Source organism: Diadema antillarum, unplaced genomic scaffold (genome assembly GCF_040938485.1).
Source record: "Diadema antillarum isolate AM-2024a unplaced genomic scaffold, OU_Dant_1.0 seq00000286_RagTag, whole genome shotgun sequence".
Lineage (NCBI taxonomy): Eukaryota > Metazoa > Echinodermata > Echinoidea > Diadematoida > Diadematidae > Diadema > Diadema antillarum.
The window spans coordinates 1,054,010-1,070,461 of NW_027271314.1; the positions used below are offsets into that span (position 1 = coordinate 1,054,010).

Sequence of the window (16,452 nt, forward strand, 5' to 3'; positions counted from 1 at the left end):
GACCTTTTGCTGTAGTAAATGTGCACAACGTCTCTATAACAATTCATCACACTAATGTTTGGATACAGTACTTGCACACACACAATATCAAACAGAAGTCTGTTTAGTAAGGATGGGGGCATAACTTGGTTATTTCACCCCAATGTTTACAGCCAGTGACTATTCAGAAACTTCTGAAAACTCAAAAATACAGGATTGTCTCAACACGCTGTTTCATAGTGCATATATAAAGCATGACATGACTGAGTATCTTTGCTTTGTTTACATTTCATTTCACTCTTTCTGCAAAATTACAAGGACAGAAATATTTGAATACAATTTTTGTAATAGGTACTGTACAGTTGACACATTTCATTCAATGATGTCATTTGCCTGATCACGATTGTGTTTTCTTGAAACACATATTAGGTTTTAAGACGGCGACTGCACTCTGGCATATATCATGTAACTCTTTACATTGTAGAAAACATATCCACGCTTTTCGTACTATTAAGAGGGACAGTGACTCCTTAGAATCGACTGTCGCGCAAGTTAGTTGTGACACTTCTCAAGCCCTCTGATTTGGTGAAGTCAATTGTGGAGTAATTTACCTGCTCCAGTTGCTTCTCCTCGTTCGGGGAGCGCCGGAATGGCGACCTCGATCGCTTCTCTCTCAACGTCGGGGTGGAGCTCCCACTGATGTCCGCGACGGGCTGTCCGATGTCGACATCGATGTAGTTGAGTTCTTTTTCCCCGACCAGGGATGACTGGCTGGAGCGACGAGAGGAGTGATGTGACGAGGGGAGCCCACCGAGATTGATGCCGTCATTCCCCCGACCCAGGCCCGTCAGCGAGTTGGCGCTCCCGCGCGAGGGAATGTTGATGCGGTTGCCGAGCGACAGGTCTTCCAGCGACTTCTGGAGGAGCTGCTCGGCAACGGGCCGCCGGAGCCAGGATGGGGAGGGCGGACTGTTCGGGGTGTGGCGGGGACTCGTCTTCACGCCTTCCTTCCTACCACCGACGTCCACATTGATGTAGTCGTGACTGTCCGGTAATGGGTGTGGCTTGTCATCTAGGATTAGCGGGGGCACCTGTCGTAAACTCAGATCCGTCTCAACTTTGGTGGAGCTCTTTGACCCCCGGCCTCCAAAGTTCATATTCACATACTCCCCGTTCAATGCGTTTTCCACGGAACCATTCTCCACGACTGCTAGCCCCTCCTTCATCGTGTTTACATTTTCTGGGATCGATGTCCTGTGTCTCGATTCGGGCGCATTCACCGTGACCTGGACAGTGCTGTCAACTTCATCCTGTGACTCTGTGTACGCCACGTTAATGTAGCGAGGCTCTTGGGCTGGCAGGCTGTACCGCTGGCTCGGACTTTTAACCGTGTTGTTGTTATCGCTGGAGTCCTGCGAGCCCCTTTTTCCCCGTGGCTGGAACTCGATGTTGCTGTACGTGTCCACCACCGGCTCGCTGTGTGACCGCTGATGGAGCGATGAGCTCACGGTCAAGTGATTGGACATGTCCTCCCCAGCCGAATTCCTCTTGTTGTTACTGACGCTGCCCCTGGGCAGTGTCCGCTGAGCGGGGAAGCTCCCTCCACTCCCGAGGGGTGACACAGCGGGAGGAGCGGGGGCCCACGCCAAGCTGGAGTTGTTTCGGGACGACGAAGATGAGGAGCGGTTGGTGGAGGGGTTCATCAGCATGTAGGTGGATGGTTCTTCGTTGGTGCTCCCTGCCTGAGGGGCTATGGTGATTGGAGTTGCTCGTTTGGAACCTAGGAAATCAGGAAATCACGTACAAACCTTCATTAAAGCACTGCTGGTAAAACGACTTGCACGTAATCAATTATCTCTTTATCTGTGATTTATAAAACTATGCAGGAGCAATTCTTCCTTTTTTGTTTGAGTGTTGCCTGCGCTAATAGACAGAAAAAAAAATATATTAAGCATAGTGCTGCAGACACTGTAATAAAAGGGAAAAACACAAATGACTGTATACACCATATATTTCACAAGATTTTTATTTTCACAAATTTGCGAGTCAGGTGCCAGTCGTGAATTTAAAAACACACAAAATTATGACATGAAATGCTATGTGCATGACTACATTTCTCTGTCCATTACCAAACTCCATGATCGCAAATTAAACCACTAGTGAAATCATCCAGAAGTTTTGATGCGCAAAATGCCCTAAATACATGGCGTATTGTCACAAATGTACACACTAGTAGATATGTACATGTATGATGTACTGTATGCATGGTTGTTTTACATACAGGTTGACCAGATTAATGGAGAACTTTCTATTTGGTATAGATACAGTACATACAAGTTGATCAGATTAGTGGAGAATTTTCTATTTGGTATAGCTACAGTACATGCATGTGACAGGAAATACATTATAGCTCACTCAATCTAGAACGATCTAGGAAGTGCCTACATATTTGGCTGAGTGATGCACTGTCCCTGTAGCCCAATGTGATTGTTAGTTATTTTTGGTAGAAAGTTATGTACATAGTTAGGCAGTGAGTCAGAGCTAGGATTTCTGGAACGGTCTTGAACTTGCTAGTAATACAAGTGTGTAGCCCCAGGTTGGAGCAAATTACAGATCATTCCAGAAGGGGTGAATGGACCTATAAAGCCACAGAAATTCTGAAGTAGGCAGAGTACCCAACACCTCTGCTCTGAGAGTTACGTCACTTCTGGCTCTGAAGCGACTTGTTATAGTCAGTCCTGCGTTTAACCTGCTGACCTACTATATTTGTGGAGACAAGGCCTGGGAGACATTTTGCCTGCAGAGAATTGATTCACCTCCATTGGTGACAGACTCCATTCTCATGTCAACGGACATTGCTACGTCAAAGCTGTGACGGGCTGGATTCCTAGCTGGATATCATTTGTTGGATTAACATTACACGCATCGACTGGACACAGTCGTCATAACGTCTGGAATTTACATGTGTCTCTGTGGATTCATACCGTGGATTTTACATTGGATAACCATAACCTGTGTCTATCGATTAACGTCGCAGGAATCATTCATCAGTGCATCAAGGATCATTCATCGGTGCATCTAACATCGTCTTTGGACATTTCCGGGGACTTACATGGGACTTTGTGATTGTACCTTTGATTGTTACACACGAAAGTGACCACACTGTAATCATAAGTGACCATTGCAGTATATTGTATTATAAACATTACGAGTCTGTACCACCAATATCACTGTTAATAAAATGCCTGAACATTGGTTGATTGTTTCTTTTGTGCGATCATTCTCAGTGTGATTTTGGTTGTAACAGTATATAGTAAATGACCAATGCAACTAAACACCTGACATTTTTTAGGTAATGATAAACACTAAAGGATGATTGAAAGAGAAACCAAGATGACCAAGAATTCTTCACCTGGACTTGGTCCCATCATCATGTAACCCTCATCCTCATTGGCTGCTGGTGGTTTGAGGGCTCCAGAAGCCAGTCTGTGACTGGACGACGGGGTGACCAAGGTAGCCGGGGAGCTGGAGACCAAGGAGGCGGAGCCTGGCCGGGATCGGTTGCTAGGCGTCATGGCCATGTAGGAATCGGGCTCATCTGCCACAACTGTCACAAAAAGGAAAACCGAACATAAAAACATAATGCCAAGAATATAGATAAAATGCCAATGCTTGATCAACCAATCAAAACAAACACATTAACCCGTTGAGGACGGTTTGATTTTGCTACAACACGCATTTCCCATAGACACCTGCCGAAGTATACCTGGGACTCGTCCTCAACAGGTTAAAATCTACATTTCATATAAAGGAAGAAATCATTGTCACACATAATGGCAGGATGTGAAAGTGACAGTTTTGATGTACATTGTAGGTTGGTCATGCACATACAAACTCAAAAGAAAAAGAAAATAGCTACAAAGCTGACATTAAACATTCTGATTCTGTATGCATCAGAATGTGGTTGAACAGTAATGGTCCCATATACTCACATCCATGTGGCTTGTCTGCTTTTAAATACCACAGCTTTTGACATTAATGGCTTACAGCACATTTGTTGCTTGTTCGTTTTGTATTTGACTCTTCCAAACAACCCAGAATGTATGTATGTATGAGATGAGACGAACCTGACAAAGTCTCAGCTAGGGCTTAAAAACCTTTTAAAGCTGCCTGTCTAAGGGAATTCTTGCGATACCTCCAATACTTGTTTAATACAAATCCAGCTACATATACATACGAATGAAAAGACAAACATCTCAGTAACCATCTCATTAAAAATTTGAAGATATACATGTAAAGAATATGGCACACAGCTTTTGGTGCGTCTGCCCGGTAGAACTTGTCCACACCAAGAAGTCTCAGATAGAGACACAGAGACAAAGAAAAACAGACAGAGACAGGAAAAGACAGATGTACAGACACAAAAATATGCAAACAGACAGATAGTGACAAAAAGAGGACACACCATGGACTTGATATTAAAGGCATCAGGAATACTTGCGACTTTTGAAAATGACCGGAGACTACACACCAAATACGTACCCTGATATGCAACTTTCATAAAAGCAACTACAGATAAACGTGGACATCTCTTAAATTATCATATCATCCATTGCCACGTCTGACTTTCTCGGGTATAAAACCAAAATGAACAATACCTAATGGGTTTTACCCCCCAAAGGCAAATGGAACGCGCCCGCGGGTATTCGCGGAGCATGAGAGAAAAGTCGAGTGAAAGTTTCTCTTCTCATTTCCTGACTGACGCGAGTCGAAAAAACAACGTTGACAGCCCTGCCAGGCGACGTCGGGGGCAATCTCCCCCCCGAATCTGACGGATATCGATGGGATTTGGAAAGACGGCCGACTACTGGATGTGAATATGAGGAGGGGAGATGATGATTCAAAATGGAAAAGACTCATAATAAAGTGACGTGAAGAATGACACACGGACATGGGTGGGACTCCAGGTAAAAGGTGTATGCATTTCTGAAAGGCGTCTTGACATCAAAGGCTTCTACCAAGAAATGCCCTGTGATCACGAGCAATTATGTGTGCAAAGTGACCTCCAGCAGATACATGTACACTGTTTGATATTAAAAACAAAGCGTAACAAGAACAAAAATTCTCTAACTGAGGAAAGATTCCACTTCAAGACTTTTCATACATGAATGTACACTGTACATGTAGGACCTGGATAGGGTTGACCATTGCAAATTTTTCAACTCCAACTACACTTGTAATTTCCATAGAGCACATGCTAGCCACTTTGATTTCCAGTGCATACCATGCCTACAACTTCCATCACGATTCTTGTACACTCAATGTTGGTTTATGACTACATCCATCATAGATGCATTCTCAAGACATGGCAGAACAATGCAGGATTTTCATTAATCTGAATAATCAACTGAATGAATGTGTGAATTTTGTTTTTTCTTTACAAAGCCTCATTGAAGTGGATTCATATGAGATTTAAGTTTAGGATCTGTATCATAAGCTCATTTAAAACATTCATATATTACGGTTTCTTGCCTACTTGATTAGTTTGTACATATAATATGAAATCTACAGACTATCATATATTTAAAATGTCGCTTGGTTTGGGTTAGGAACTGCAATTGATTCATACAGTTAGAATGGAACCATCCCACACTGACACCAAAATTATTACAGGTGTGTGCTGAGTTTAATAGGTTGTCACTACACAGGGGTACATCTACACTGTAGCCCTAGTTCTCTGTAGGAATAATTCCTATTATCTATCTGGAGCATGACCACAATAGTGTAGCTGACTAGTATACAATTGAGTATACACAGTGATCAATGATTTATCAATGAATGGTGTTCACATAAAAATGATGGATTCATACAATGTGGAAATGGGGGTTGAATCTGGACTTTGCTGTGTTTTGTACTTTATGCAAGAACGGGTTCGCAGGTAGCGTGGTATATATACCGTATGTCCCAAAAAAAATTACAACGGGATCCTCCGCAATTATAACTTTAAAAATAATGAACCAATCTAAATACAATTTCAGGGTACGAAACTGTAACTCATTGCCCACATCTTACAGAAAACCCCATTCGATTTGCTTCAGTGGTCAAAGAGAAATGAGGAATTTTGTAGAGCATGTCAGAAATCTCTTCCCTCCCAAGTTCTGTCTATTTTGTTCACACACAAGAGCATCAAAGTGCTAAACTTCGAAGAATCAGACTCATGACATGCTTTACAGCAATCCACATTTCTCTGTGACCGCTTAACCAAATTGAATGGGGTTTTCTGCTAATTAGAGCTAAAATGTTATATTTTAAGACCCTGAAGTAGCATTTAGACAATTTGATCATATTGGGTGTTATAAATGCGAAAATCTGATTGTATTTTTTTTTTGGGGGGGACATACTGTATACTATGAAAAAAAGAAATAAAAATCAGGTTTGTCAGCGACATGCACATAAAAGAAAAACAATGAATACGTGAACAAAGAATTAAACATATAGACACTAAATACCAATTGACATTCAAATACAGTGTATGTGATGGAAATGTTGACATGAAGGCAGAGGACCCCTGGATCCATATAGGTGAATGGAAAAAATTTATACTGCCATAATCTTTTAATCTTTTCTGTTTTGTTTTTGTTTTTGTTTTGTTTTGTTTTGTTTTGTTTTGTTTTGTTTTGTTTTGTTTTGTTTTGTTTTGTTTTGTTTTGTTTTGTTTTGTTTTGTTTTGTTTTGTTTTGTTTTGTTTTTTTTTTTTTTGGGGGGGGGGGTTTTAATAGTACACTTGTATGTGTATGATAGGAGTGACAATCAGCCAAAACTATTTCAACACTTACGGGAAAATGTGGACAAAAAATGCAAATTACGCAACTTTAACCCAATTACTGATATTACATTGTATATTGAATGACAATGAATGGGATACCACGGAATATTGGCCTTAACTTATCGTGCAATAAGCCAATGGTCAGAGAACACATGTTAAAATCTTCGACAAAGGCTAGACAAAATTATGTTATTTCTGTAATAGGAATTTTTTAAATAAGTACAACATGTCTTTTGATGCTGAGATGTACGTGTCACTGTAACACTGAAAGAACAAGGCAAAATGGGATATATTTTATGGCATAAAGAGTGAATAGAGGTACACATGTGTACATGTATAATGAATAGAGAAAAGAGTCTGGGATGATGTACAAAACATAAATGATGACATACAGAAAGGGAAAAGATACATGAGATAAAGGAAAACAAAGAAAAAACAAGCCATATATACCGGGTGTCCCAAAAAAAGCGGAACGGTGGATTTTCAGTACCTTGCGGTCTAAAAGTTATATATCTTTTGACATCATTAAAAAGAGCATCTTCCGCAGAATACTATGATACCAAAATTATTTAATTTGGTTCAGTACTTTTTATTCTACACCAATTTCTGAAAATGCAGTGATTGTCAAATTTCGCCAGATTTTTGCGACTTATGAGTTAATAATTTGAGTGCGACACGCGATCCATACGGTGAATATTGTGTAAGCTCGGTGATCCATGTCAACAAAAGATACAGCTTTCACATTGGGCACGGGCCAGGAAAAAAAACAGTGTGTGTGTGTGTGTGTGTGTGCGTGCGCGCGCTCCCAATATGAAAGCGTTATCTTTTGTTGACATGGATCAACGAGCTAACACAATTCACCGTATGGAACGCCTGTCGCGCCCAAATTATTATCTCATAAGTCGCAAAAAATTGAAAATGACTGCATTTACAGAAATTGGCGTAGAATAAAAAGTGCTCAACCAAATTTAATGATTTTGGTATCATGGTCTTCTGCGGAAGATGCTCTTTCTAATGATGTCAAAAAATATATCACTTTTAGAACGCAAGGTACTGAAAATCCACCGTTCCGCTTTTTTTGGGACACCCGGTATATAAAAGCAAAACAAACAAAAAATTGACTAACGGGGAGATAAGCTCCGGGGCGAGCTTTCGCTGCTAGACACACATGGGAGGGGTGCGGCATGCGGGGTGTGGTTCTGGTAGAGGGGGAACTCCCTTGGAATAGCCCCTCCTTGCTGGAAGAAAGGGGTGCTTCCCGCCATCGTGGGGCTTACAACCGGAGAGATGGCCGGTGACGATGCCCGCCGCCAAGAGAGGGCGGCAGCAGTGGAGTGGGTGGGGCGTCGCAGGATGGTTGGGGAGAGGCGGTGAGGGGTGTACTGGTGGGAAGGGGGGTGTAGGGTGTGGCCGTAAGCCCTGGGAACAGGTAAAGCTAAACAATGGATGCAAAAAATAAAAATAATTACATGCCAGGCAAAATAAAGAAAGTGACATCAAATGAAACGGACACTGACATTGCTGAACATTCAAATAGTATTAGCTGTAAAACGAATTTAAACAAAAACAAACAAAAAAATGAATCTACCAAGACTCATACAGATAAGAACAGTGATCAAAGAAGATAATTTATGGTTGTCTTTGTTTTGAATATGGAGAAAAATATCTCTTCGGTATCCTACACTTTTGTTCACATCCGTAACATGTACTTCCTTCAGATTTTATTTTTGTTTGATTCTATTACTTTTTTGTTCATTTTTTTTCCAAAAGTACATAATGAGCATTTGGTGTTATCAATGTGATTTGTCAACAAACAAACAAATGAATATGTTTGTTGATGCATTCAATATGTGCGGTCAGTATTGAAAATTATATACATACATTCAAACATGCTGCACCAGCAAGCATCACACGGTTACTCCAAAGTTATAGATTGGAAAACTAAAAACAAAACCACAACAAATGACCATCGCATTTTCAAGATATCAAGAAACTAGATATATCGCTACGGCTACTGATATGCCTCCGCCTTAATGCATGGTTCTCCTAATAGGTCTATAGTACAATGTCTTGACAATGTGTGATGACAGTTTCACACAATTGGCAAAATATTAAAATGACAGGTTTGAAACAAATGTGCTGAATGTTCACTTTCCTAGAACTAGGTTCAATTGGATGAATGATTAAAATGTCAGAGTACAGGTCGGCCGTAATCTGGCAGAACTCCCTAAGTCGATTTTGGTCGATTTTCAGGTTTTGAGTGTTTTGTGTGTTTTTTCTCATGCTCTTTCAAGTGGGCCAAAAAATAAGTTGTGAATCGGTACAGAAAGTTATTTTTAGAAAGTAATTTTGGCAAAATTCCTGAGGAGAGAGGGCGATTAATCTGGCAGAACTGCGTAAGTCGAGATTCGAAATGAATTTTCCGATGTTAATCAGGCAGAACTGCGTAAGTCGACTTACGACAACGCTTGGACCAAGGTGTTCCTGCATCCCGCACAGACATGGTATATCTTAACACGCGCGTGCGCGACCTTGGTAGTGACGAACGCGCTGCGCGTTCAGGCTAGCAGTGCCTAGCTAGACTAGCTAGCTAGACACGTCGTACGGTTACGTGTATTGTACACGACGACAGTCGCGCTAAAGCAATAACCCTCGTTACTCTTGGGGGAAATTGCCACTTTCTTTCCCTTCATAGACTGGCAGGCTTCAAAACAGGTCAATATGCGGTATGCCTTACTATTAAGTTTTGCTACAATCTAATGCTTTTTAAGCCTAGAGCATTTCTAGATCTAACAAACGTTATAGTTTGCATCTTGTCTGACATCACGCTCCAGTCAACTTTAGGCCTACTTAGTACTGCTGCAGCACTTGTCCATTGTTAGTGTACGTGAAATCAATGTACTGTGCGGTAGCGTAGGTCACGCGAACAACAATATCTGTAATCCATTGACCATAGCTTCTTATTTTGTTTTTCATTGTAATAAGCGGTTAGTGGGCTTGGATCTATGGGATTGATCTCGAGAAGTTTAATGAATATCTGGGATACCGTCCATAACGATGGCATTTTCGATCCAATCCTACAGACGTCAGAAATTGACCAATACTAACACTTTTACAGTTTACTTTTTAATACGGGTACCGTACCGGTACTCTCAGTAGAGTTGTGCAGTAGGGGCCTACTAGACTACTGCCACTGGGGCCTACCGTTACTTAACTTAGGCTGAATCGCCGGTTATTCTGTCTTTACTCAGTTTTCTATTTTTCTAGATTTGATTCGGCCAGACATTCTTGAAATCTGTAATATGAAGAATCTAGAATCTACAGGTTAAACGCTAAATCATAAACATTTAGCCCTAGAAATAGATCTGAAACTTAGATTTAGATCAGTGTTCTATACATTACTACTAGTACTACTAGACATTATAGGCTATAGACTTTATAGTCTTACCGTTAGTCATTATAGATAGGCAGGTTAGGCTTTACGTTGTTCTTAGATCTTAGATACTATAACATTAGTACCTTCTAGGCCTAGATCCCCAATAAACAGTCTAGCTGTAGATTTAGCCCCTACCTGGATATAGAGTCTAGATCGAGAGTCTAGACTAGAAAATCTAGAAACTCATTTTTATTGATCTACTAGTCTGTTATAATGACGCCCCAAAATAGACGTCTGGATGTTACATAGACCTAGACAATCGAATAGACAGAGTTCGAGAGTTCTCGTACGTTTTTAATAGGCCTGCGTAGATAGTAACGGTTAGAACACTACTACCCTAACGTTAGTACTGTAGTGACAATAAGGCCTACAGTAGGAGTCGACACAAACGAGAACTAGGGTCTATTTTTTTATTTTCTAATAAAGCTGTAAATAAACTTTTAGTCAGGCCTAGCTCCTAGTATTCTTTAGTTTAAATAGAGTTTAGGCCTTCAGCCAAAAGGGTCTAGGCTTACTCTTACTTTGGGCATAGAGTAGGAATACTAGGATATGAGATCAGTAGGCCTATCGTATGCAGATTCCTACGTACAGCTCTACTAGTCTCTAGATGTCTAGTGTATCGTTAGGCCTGAATAGACTACGGTCTAGACGGTCTACAGTGTAGTACCTGTAGTCTTGATGAACAATATAGCTTAACATCTAGAACCTAGTCTAATATTATTCTTAATCCAAATGCAATGCTTCATGAGATCGACAATAACCCAAGCAGCAGCCAGGCTTTTGATGTAGCAGTACTTCTTGTGCCGCTAAATAATACTGAAACATGAACACAGACTGACAACATTTGGGGAAAGCAAGTTATTTTCCACATACAAATGAATGGATAAAATGAAATTAAATGTGAATCAATAATGATGACTTTATACAATACAAATATTTCAACAAAATTGTACTCGATCTAAAATATTCATTGTTTTGACACTGCATCCGCTGAATAGTGAGAGGATGGATGGTAAAATACGATAGACAACCCGCAGAAAATACACCGAGATACGTAGTTCTGGTTGATAAACCACGTGTTTATCAGCCAGAACTGCGTATCTCTAGGAGATACGCAGTTCTGGCTGATAAGCACGTGGTTGACCACGAAAAGAGATACGTAGTTCTGCCTGATGAAACACGTGCTTATCAGGCAGAACTGCGTAACTCCTAGAGATACGCAGTTCTGCCTGAAAAACCCCCCGCATGGCCGAAAACTTACGCAGTTCTGGCTGATCAACCCGGGCACGTGACCAGAGATACGCAGTTCTGCCAGATTACGATCGCAAAAATTTGGCGACGATTAATCTGGCAGAACTGCGTAAGTTTTTTAAATTGGTAATTTTTACTACTTAAAAAGGTCAAATTGTCATTTTTTTGCTGGAAATAAATTCTTTAGACCAATTATGACCGAGAAAAGAGGAAAAATGCAACTCATCGTATCTCAGTTTAGAAAGGTGTAACATTGAATCTTTAAACCCGATTTCTGGCGTAATGTGTTAAAGGAGATACGCAGTTCTGCCAGATTACGGCCGAGGTATTTGGGGAACTGATGATTTTGACTTGACTTTTGACCCTTTTATAAGTTTATGCATTGAGTAATTTTCAAGGTATTGAGAAAAAGTATAATTTCAGTATCAAATGGGAAAATAGCATTATCTAAACCTGGCCTTTGACCTTTGACCCCACAGTTCCAAAGAGAATCACTGTTAGGTTGAACATGCATAAATATGTAAGTTTCATGATGATACCTTGACTTACTTTCGAGATATGGAGGAAAAAGTGCAATTTAGCACTTTCACTTGACCTTTTACCTTTTGACCTTTGACCTTTTGGCAAGAAACTTCCCCAAAAATATATATTGGGTAATACATGCCATACATCAAGTTTTAGAAAAAAAAACCTTCAGGCATATTGCATTTTAAGGAAAGTAGTGATATTTTGAGGAGTTGACCTTGACCTTTGACCCCCCTGACCTTTGACCCATGACCCCAACTTCCCTAGATAATCACTGCCCATCGGTACAAGCATATATACTAAGTTCCATGAAGATACCTCGAACCATTTGCGAGATATGGAGAAAAACATGAAATTTCAAATTTTTTTTCACAAAATAACCTGTGACCTTTGACCTTTGACCCTAAAATCCACACAAAGTATTATCCCCCAAGGATATACCCTCATACCAAGTTTGATGTAAAACCACCACACGGTTCTTGAGATATCGACAAAAACAAAACGGGACGGACGGACGGACGGACGGACGGACGGACGGACGGACGGACGGACGGACGGACGGACGGACGGACGGACGGACGACCCGAAAACATAATGCCTCCGGCCACTTCGTTGCGGAGGCATAATAAAGCGGTATAATCTGATATCTGACAAAAACCATGCACTACCTTGGAATACACAGTAATACAGGGAACATTTCACACATTGATACAACACATTCAAGCCTGTCTACATTAACACCAATAAAATAAATCAAAAATACACATTTTATGGACAGGTGACCACTACAGGCAGATTTTGTTAGGTCGGCACATTGTACCTGCATATCATCAGTATGTTAAATGAACATTCACAAGATGGACATGGGTGTTGATAAATGCAAAAAGTGTAGATGTCATACAGTTGTACTATTTAGTCAGGGATGATATTAAAGTTTGTTGAAAAAAATCAGAAATCAAAATTTTCAGAGTGTGATTTTGATGCATAGAAAAAGCACAATGTGTATAGACTTGAGAAAAAAAAAATCTGAAATCAGATTAAAATCTACAGAATGTCATGCCTGCTATTGTATTGGGTCTAATAAGAATAAATATTGTGATTTTGTGATTTGTTTTATTTCAGCTTCCCCTCCCCCCCCTTTTTTTTTTGGTGGTTGATATTTTGGTTGGGCAAAAAATACAAATAAAAAAGATGCTGCAATTGTATACCATGGTCTGGTTCAACCTGGACAAATTTATCCTAAATATTAAGATACAAGGCAAACTATTACAATAAAGGGACAAAATTAGAGAGACATTTGTGGTATATTACAGATCCTTAGCACACAAGCATCATTTTTACCTCCACCAAGGGAGGAGGTTATGTTTTCAATACTGTTGGTTTGTCCGTGTGCAAAATAACTCAAAAAGTTGGGAGCAGATTTGGATGAATGACACAAGGAACAAATGATTAAATTTTGGTAGTGATCCAGGATTTTTTAAATGGATTTTATGAAGGATTTTCGATATTTTGGCAGGTAGGGTCAATGAACTTGGGAGTTCAAGATGCGTGTTTTTGAGGTTTTCATATGCACACTAAAGTGCGTACTCCAGTTTCTGCTTGGGCGAGGCGCAGAGCAGCTGAGGGTTGATGACGTTACAAAAGGCATCTGTAATAGGAAATCGGGCAATTTTCAGCATGCATACAAATTTGTACATATGGGTGGAAATCACTGATCTCTCATTGGTGGAAAGTAGCTGCTCGGTGGAGGTTAGAGTGCTTCTCTAGTTATCTATACTTCTTTCTTTCTTTCTGTCTTTCTTTTTTTTTTTGGGGGGGGGGGGGGGGGCAGGAGTTATCTTTACCATAAGTTCAATAAGCATGATATCTTCATGACCATATCACCTGATTTATGCAACAGTTTTTGTCTACACAATGCATTGAATACCAGTCGCCAATTTGCAAAAGTTTCATGCTGCACAAAGGCCATCAATCGGCTCCAATTTGTGAAGTTTCATGCAGAGAATGTTTCTGGTTTTACAGTGCGTGCAATCTCACTTCCAATCATGCACACTTCAGACTCACTTTATAAAAAGGCATGCACTTTTTTTTTAAAAGCTTTAATGCCTCTATTGTATGTGAATAGAGAGAGAGAAGGAGAAAGGGATGGGTTCAACGCTGATCCTGACCTTTGGAGGACGCAGAGGGCGACATACTCATGTATTCTTCGTTGGCCTCGTGATGGGACTCCTCCCGGATGGAGGTGTGGGAGGGTGAATCAGGGGTGCGGCTACGCCCCGATGTGCCAAACCTATTGGGGGGAGATTGAAACATCGTGGGTAACAAATGCTGGAGGTGTTTCGTCACTTGACTTTTATCACAAAAACAAACAGCCAAACATGCAATATTTCCTCTATACCGAAACAAACAAACATGGAAATTGACAAAATGAGTTCTTACAATCTTAACCGTGGGCAAGGAACATAACTTCAGGAAGCATGCAGTAAAGTTCAGTTGAGAAAATCTTACTGACCACCGAACCAATTTTCCTGAATCCTTTCCATTATAAAGGAAAAAAGTTGTCTTGCTGGTCCTACAAACCAGTGGGCAATTCCGTGGTAACGGAATTACAAATCAGAGAATTTTGGCTCATATTCTTTCACCCTGTATACAGGATTGATTACTTTGCCTTCTCTTGATACATTTAAAAGATGCAGAGGTACTCACACTGTCACCCCAAATACAAATTTATTAAATGTTCTCACTTGGTTGGTTACAAAGGAGGTCTATGTGCGATGGTAACGGAATTACCAGAAAATTTAGTCACAACCTCAACTCTGACTTTGGGAGTTGTTTCTCTGAAATCTATAACACATACACTGTAGGTTGTTGTCTGATTTCATCTTTGATTGTGTTGACTTCAATTCAGTTGTATTGTTTTTCAAATATTACATCACATTTTCAAAGCAGCAGGCTTTTCCCTTATAAAGTCAGTGGTAACGGAATTACACAAATGGTAACGGAATTACGCCTTCTGAAATACACTGGAAAAAATACACATTCTTGGTACTCATGTATTCTGAAATGTCTTGATAAAGATTGTGTATGCCTTTAGCTATAATATAACCACTAAATAAGTACTCTCTAGCCTTTGACCTTGAACTGGTACAAGTGTATAGGTGCCAAATGAGTTTTTATTGTCAAAAAACATAAAATAATCAGGCTAACGACCGTGATTTGAAGTCGTTACTATGTCAATCAAGATCGCATAACTTCTAAGTACCACATCCATCAAAATTTGTCTACTTTCAAGTTAAGAATTTCACACTCTGCAGGTAAATGACATCTAAGACACATGGTAACGGAATTACGCTAGAATAGCCCTACACAAGTACAATTCTATAAATCCAGTCAACAATACTCAAATTTTCTTGTATTTCTTTTGTTGATATCATGCAAGACAGATTTCTCTGTTTTCTTCTTCCTAAATATGCCAATAATTGACAATATGTGTGAATTACTTACAAGTATTGTACATATATATTATGTGCACATGCATAAGAAAATAATAAAAAACTGTCCGAATTGACACTGAATTCAAATCTAAATCATAAAGTGCCAATTTACAGTGCAAGAGCACAGTGTGCAGCCCCATCATTGAACACAATGTTTAATATTAAGGATGAACACTAAAGAAGCTTGAAACTTTTAATTTGTTAAGTGAAAAGATGCAGTTGTGGTTCAATGACAAATATAACAAATTACAATTCAATCATAAATAGAAAAGAAAATTTTCTTATATGATTATGGTACTGCACCAGTGCTTAATCATTATTATCTATATGTTGTGGCACATATTAATCACTAAAAACTTGTGACATTTTACTAATAGCTGAAGTTGCCCCCTGTGCATAATTTGATAATTCCCTTACAGTGTAAGTCCTACTTAAGCCCACCAAAATAAAATGAATTAAACTAAAAGGAAATAGAAAACAGCAAAATAACTTTAACAAACTACAACTTTTACAACCATTAGAGTCCACCAAATTCTGTTACAATGTATTTCATAGAAAGGTAAGAGGGCCTCTTTTATCCATCTGCAGCTCACTGTGTTAGAGTTTGATTAATCAACCTGTGAATAATGTTAGTATTTACTTCTGACCACACAAAATTTCCAAATGACATCTTCAGAAAAATAATCATGACCAGGCCTATAAATTTCCTACAAGTTTCCTGTCTCTGTCTTTCTTCTTTGACTTTGTCTATGTTCTCATCCTGAGTGTTGCCATAAATTTACTCACAAGAAGTGTGCATCTTCTCTTTTGCAGTAAGTTGTATTTTGACTGCCTGAAAGCAAATTATAAAATACACTGTAATGGCACTTGTATGAAAGGAAACTGGATTGTACAGCAAATGGTAACATGAAGAGTAAAGGTAGAAGTAGAAGCCCATTGAC

The 16,452-nt window shown here is 39.8% G+C and overlaps 1 protein-coding gene across 1 annotated transcript in view; it reads right to left on the reverse strand.

Annotated features, from left to right (window-relative positions):
* Positions 1-254: 254 nt before the first annotated feature.
* The window catches only part of LOC139730033 (uncharacterized), a gene marked incomplete at its 5' end in the record, with an annotated part of 40,108 nt that continues 23,910 nt past the window's right edge, over positions 255-16,452 (reverse strand). The window contains 5 exons of the mRNA XM_071640949.1: positions 255-1,759; positions 3,392-3,586; positions 7,932-8,224; positions 13,605-13,665; positions 14,186-14,307. Coding sequence (XP_071497050.1) covers positions 510-1,759; positions 3,392-3,586; positions 7,932-8,224; positions 13,605-13,665; positions 14,186-14,307 — 1,921 coding nt within the window. The remainder of the gene's footprint in view (positions 1,760-3,391; positions 3,587-7,931; positions 8,225-13,604; positions 13,666-14,185; positions 14,308-16,452) is intronic.